This window comes from Camarhynchus parvulus, chromosome 10 (assembly GCF_901933205.1).
Source record: "Camarhynchus parvulus chromosome 10, STF_HiC, whole genome shotgun sequence".
In the NCBI taxonomy this organism is placed as follows: domain Eukaryota; kingdom Metazoa; phylum Chordata; class Aves; order Passeriformes; family Thraupidae; genus Camarhynchus; species Camarhynchus parvulus.
The window spans coordinates 67413-73412 of NC_044580.1; the positions used below are offsets into that span (position 1 = coordinate 67413).

The 6000-nt window shown below is 38.2% G+C and overlaps 1 protein-coding gene across 1 annotated transcript in view; it reads left to right on the forward strand.

Annotated features, from left to right (window-relative positions):
- KLF13 (Kruppel like factor 13) overlaps nucleotides 1–4156 on the forward strand; it is a 30044-nt gene extending 25888 nt beyond the window's left edge. The window contains exon 2 of the mRNA XM_030955327.1: nucleotides 1759–4156. Coding sequence (XP_030811187.1) covers nucleotides 1759–2051 — 293 coding nt within the window. The 3' untranslated portion in view covers nucleotides 2052–4156. The remainder of the gene's footprint in view (nucleotides 1–1758) is intronic.
- The last annotated feature ends 1844 nt before the right edge of the window (nucleotides 4157–6000 follow it).

Below are 6000 nucleotides of genomic sequence, written 5' to 3' on the forward strand. Positions count from 1 at the left end.
TCTGTTCATTTTTGGTGCCTTATGCAGTCCCTAGGCAGGGTGGTCACAGTTCTCCATACAACAATATCTGTGTGTACTGCACAGATGCAACCACTGCATTATGCATTTTGGTTGAAGGTGTAATGAAATCCACCAAATGTACTTAAGAGAAATTTGTTTTAGTGAGCTACGGTCTTTCTCCTAAATAATCAAGGAAACATGAGGGAAACTTGTTTTCTCCAGATTATTGAACAAAATCCTATTTTAAAAAGATTTTGCTTGTCTGCTCATTGAGACACTGTCTGAGATTTGTCTGAAGTATCTTGGAGGCCTCATGAACAGAAAGAAAAGGAACCTACAGAACTATTTTTCTGAGCAGGAGCCTCCTGAGCAGATTCTGGAAATAAATGTTATTGCCAAATCTTTGAATTTTAAGCAGATTATCGGCTGCTTAGATTGAAGATTTGCTGGGGTCAATTTTTATCTCAGACAGTTTTAATTAAGGTGTATTGAGTTTCTCCAGGAGGCTAATTTCTTTCTTTATTTCCCATTCAGTGTACTGTGGAGAGAACTTCTATTTCTTATTTTGGCCTAGAATTTATATGGCTCTCTGAGACTCTTGAACAGGCTATTAAGAATTAGAAACATTAGGATTAGTGCAACTAGGAAGTTACTAAAATTACAACTACCAAAAATGCTAAGTCTGTGTATTTAGGTATTCACAAAAGAATAAGATGTTCTCAATTAATAACAATTAAAGAGCGTGTGATGTTCAGATTCAGTGACAGTAAGAACCAAACCAATAAGCAGAAGTAGTAGACAGCAAATTTCATGATTCAACGTTTTCATTTTTATGAAATGGAGAAACTAAGGATGGAAGCATGAGGTGCTTCCTCATATGCAGCACATCAGTGATGAAGTTGGGAATAGATTCCAGATACCCATCTACCCAACAACAATGCTAATTCTGTCTGCAGCCTCTGCAGAGCTTCCTAGACTGCACATCTTCCACAGTGCTTGGCCCTCAAGCAGCACCAGGCCTCTGTCCCATGGCTGAGATCTGTTCAGAGCTGCACCAGGTCACCAGATGGCTCCTTCTGTGAGCTCACTGCTCTTTGCTCCAAGCTTAAGTGCCACAGCTCATGAGGTTTATGTTAGCTATTCAAAAAAGGCTGGTACCCTCAAGATGACACCTGTCCCCTACTGGAATACAGCACCCCCTGCCTCACTTCTGAGTGAGACCCAAGGCAGTGAACAAGGGAAACTGCAGTACTTTGTAGCAAATGCAGAAAACACAGGCACAGCTGTGGAGAATACATGACATCCGCTGCCTCAAAATTGCCATTTTGCATTTTTACCGTAACTTTTAAAATAGCTAGAGAAGAAGACCTCATCATGCCTTCTTAACTTCAGCACTTGGTCAGACACATAGGGACAGCTTGGAGGAATAAGTGAATATACTATAAAGCTCAGTACAGCTATTATTAAGTCATAAAGTTCAACAGACCACAAGAGATATGAGATATCCATGAAAGGATCAGGAGCCCAGCATCCCTGAAGACCCAGTTATCAAACAAGGTATATGACTAGTCTGACAGCATTTTTAAATGGGCTGGAATATCACAGCAGCCTGCTCTGGAGAATAACACCTCCATCCACTTAGTGCCAAGTGGCATTCACCCTGCTTCCAACCTTTTTATTCTATATTCTACATACAAAAAAATAGCCTATGGAAGACAATGCTCTCCCGTCTAATCGTGCCGTGTTTGCTCCCTGCAGGTGAGCGGCCTTTTGAATGCAACTGGCAGGGCTGTAACAAGAAGTTCGCTCGCTCGGATGAGCTGGCCCGGCACTACCGCACTCACACCGGAGAAAAGAAGTTCAGCTGCCCGCTATGTGAGAAACGCTTCATGCGCAGCGACCACCTGACCAAGCACGCCCGGCGCCACGCCAACTTCCACCCCAGCATGCTGAAGAGGCGGAGCGGCAGCGGCTCCAGGACGGGCTCTGTCAGTGACTACAGCCGCTCGGACGCCTCCAGCCCCACGATCAGCCCTGCCAGCTCCCCATAGTCTACCTGCACTGGATGTCAGCACTTTGCCTCTAATGCCTAACCTGTTTTGTTTGTGTTGCACACATTTAGAAAACTCTGTTGCTTCCCCTCCTTCAGTTCCCACCCTCTCTTTTTTAAAAATCAGTAAATAGCTGCCTCCCACTGCAATTTTTAGTCAGATTTTCTTTACCCAACCACACAAGTGGCTATTCTAACCTCATGGACAAACTTACATGTTACACTTAGCACCTCCTGCTGTCTCCATATTTCATATATTTTGCAACCATATATGGATTGTCTTCATTATTCTTTATAAGAAAATGAAAAAAATCTAAAAAAAAGGAAAAAAATCTGCTTAATTCACCTCAGGTGTTGAAGTAGTTTGTAAAACCGGATTGCACAATATAAGCATACATACACTTAAAAATCAACTGTGTTGGATTCATGTCTCCCTTCTCCTTTCTCAGGGATGGATATTTATGTTACACAATAATTACAATGAAGACACACCCTAACCACAGCCTTACTCTGTAAATATAATTGCACTCAGAAGCTTTTTGTTAGGTTCTTTCACACACTGGGGAAAAAATAAAAAACAAGCAAACAATACAGAAACCAGCCTAATACTGGAATGTAATACTGGACTCTTCCATTGCTCATTTTCCTGATTATATACCTGTGTTGGGGAGCCTCCAAACAGGAATCTTGTCTTTCTTCAAGCTGCCCTCTGCCTATGGTGTAGCAAGTTGTCTTCTCACTTTTGCTGAAGATGCTCCAAAGGCAACTTCCAATTGCAAAAATTGCTGTGACATTGATAAACTTGTTTGTTGGTTTGTTTCATGCTAGATAAAATTCTGAGAAAAATTTCTCAACAAGATGCCTTAAATGAGTAACATAAATGACAAAGAAACAAATTTACACTGGGTAATGTTTTATGGCAACCTGGCCTGGAATCTCGGAGGCATTCTGTTGTCAACTCTCTCCAAGCTGTTAGGCTGTCTGCACTCCCTGTTCAGTATGGGACCAACAGAATATTCAATCAAACCACACTGACTTGAACAATTTTCTTTATTTCTTCTTCCTTTGTTTTGTTTTGTTTTTTAATTAACTACAGAAATAGCATTACTGAACCAATGCCCACCAAAACTGTTGTCAAGGTACTTACCTACTGTACAGCTGTATCTTAGAAAGAAAAATTGGCCAAGACATAGTTTCTGTATTCTGTTGCATCAAAATTGTGGTCATTGATAGAAGGAAGTGAAAATCAGAAGGTATCTTCTGACTGGAATAATAAAATATGCATTTTTAAGTTTAAAATAAAATTACATTGTAGCTCAGCACTACTTCAAGTTTCTCAAAAATACACATACCAGCATAAAGCAAGGTGCTCTTATTTCTGCTTAATAACAGAAAGGGAATATTGGCTAGTTTTCAATAACTTTCAAATATCTAACACTAGATAGAGCACAAGGATTTTTATGTTTTATATGGTAGAAAATATAGTAACAGACCAGAAACATACTGATGTACTGAAAACCTCACTGGCAGCAAATACACATTCCTTGGTTTGTTTGGGTCTGATGGTGCATATTATCAATTCAGGTCCTTTTGATTCTGGAATTTTGGGATTTTTGCTGTTTGGGTTTTTTGGTTTTTTTTTTTTTTCTGTAGGGTATAAATGCAGTTAAGTGTAGCGTGGTGAAAAGACACTCTCTATGCCAAACCTGTCATTTGATATTAAGTGTATGCCTCCAGATTGCCATTGAACCTGTATCTTACTTGCTGCTTTGCATTGATCCAGTTTTGCAAGGTTTTATTGTACTGTATGTTAACTGTGAGAAGCTAATATAGATTTCCAAGTAGTTTCATAGGTACTTCCATAATATACATTATTCCTAATACTACACCTTCTATTATTTGTACAGATAAGTACTCTGAGTATTTATCAATACAAATACAGCTACAAATCTAAACAAATGCAGATGTTTCAGTATTTTTTTCATGTTCATTTGCTCCAGATTTCACCTCTGTTAATTTCCCCCTTTGAATTGGAAGTTGTGAGAGGCACAATTCTACTGTTTCATTTCACAGAAAATGAAAGAACACAGTAAGGGTTTTTTGCAAGATGACAAATAGAGTTAATGTGATGAGTTGCCCAAGCTCTGGAGTTAGGGGAAAACCAGATCTGTTGGCCTCAACAGATTTCCTATTTTCTTTTTTTTTAATCTCATGTGCTGAGATGCACAATTTTAACAACTTGATAGAATTCAGGTAACAGGAATTCACATTCCAATAATTTCTGTCACTCCTAGAAGTGCTCTTGTGCTGCAGTTAGTAGAGAGGCATTTCAGATATCTAGCTCAAGGAATTCTACAGGTCAGCTCTGTCTTGTGCACATACTTCAAAACAAGTCAAACTCATTTCTCATTATCATTATACCTTAAGAGAGGTATATGGAGAAGTGGGGGAACAAAAAAATCAAAAGGAGCACTAAGTATTGGCAAACATTCTAGGCTTCATGTTCCCCATTAATTTTGCTGTAAAATCACCTGTTCAAACAAGAGCATCATTTAATCTTCAGGAAAGCAGGAACCACTCAATTTCATTTATTTAGGACTTAATAATTCAGCATGAATCAGTTTATGCATTACAAACAAGTTGTTTTACTAGCCTGGAGAAGGAATATTTGCACCAGGTTTTATCAGCACTGAGATTATAGGATATAAAGGTTTTGGGACAACCTATTCTGAGGGACAGAGAACTATGAAATCTCTAACTCAAACAGTTAAATAATATTTTACTCATATACTTCATAGATTTTACTAATAATTTTTCAAGTTTAAGCAGGAGAAAATAAATTGGTTCAAACTAAAATTTTCAGTTAAGTCAGTTCATTTAATGAGAACACCATGGGGCTGTATATAACCAGCATAACAACACTTTCAGAAAATACTCTGAAACTGGTCATTAAAACTTTTTTGTTTTTACATCTCAGCTGTAAATACCTCAGGATGTATTAGGCTGACAGTCAAGTTACTGTGTTTTAAAATCCCAGATAGAGTTTCAGATATTTCCGGTAAAGGTTTAAAACTTTACAGTTTTAGTATAAAATTATAAAATCCAAACCACTAGTATTTTCCAAAATCGAATGTAAGCAAAAACTTCTCTTAATATTTTCATATGAGAAAAGAATGGGGTTTTCTAGCATCTGCTAGAAATGTCTGATTATCAGCAAGGTCATTGGACTCCATTCTCGTGATGGTTCCTCCTGAGTTTTGCAGACATGAGAAGTCAGAACAGCTCAAATTATGTTTTGAAATCTGTTTGCTGATCCAAAATAACTTCAGATTCTTACCTTTCTGTTGTTTCACCCAGCAGTGTAATCTAAATCAGTCTTCTGGCACAGCAACAAACATGTCACATTCAGGAAATAGTGCTCTGGCAAAGTGCATGTTTCTTCACCTGGAGGAGTGTGCATCTCTCCTGCCTCCTCCTTTCCCCATGCATTCTGTTGAGGTCTTCTCACAAAATACAACATTGCTGTGATTTTTTTTAATTTTTTTTTTTCATTTCAGATTATAGCATCAACTTTATTATTATTAAGAAAGCCCTTGAAAGTTTGTTTTTCTCCAGCCATGATTCTAACTTCTCTAAGTGTTGAGTTGGACTGCCTTTCTTCAGGAAATAGGTGCAAGTGAAAATCATCACCTCGCTACCAGGTGAAACTGAAGATGCTCAGAAACTCATTCACCCCTTCCATTAACCTCTCCCTGTGCAAAGGCCTAATGGCAACATGAATTCAGTTTCCATCCTGCTTCTTAGAAAGCAATCTTGGTAAATTCCTGACAGCTAGATTTTGTGAGAATATTTTGTATCTGCAAATTAATTATTCCTTGCTTTTACAATACATGCCTAGTATCTGTTTACATAACTGCAAAAGTATATATTTATGACAAGTCATCAGAAGC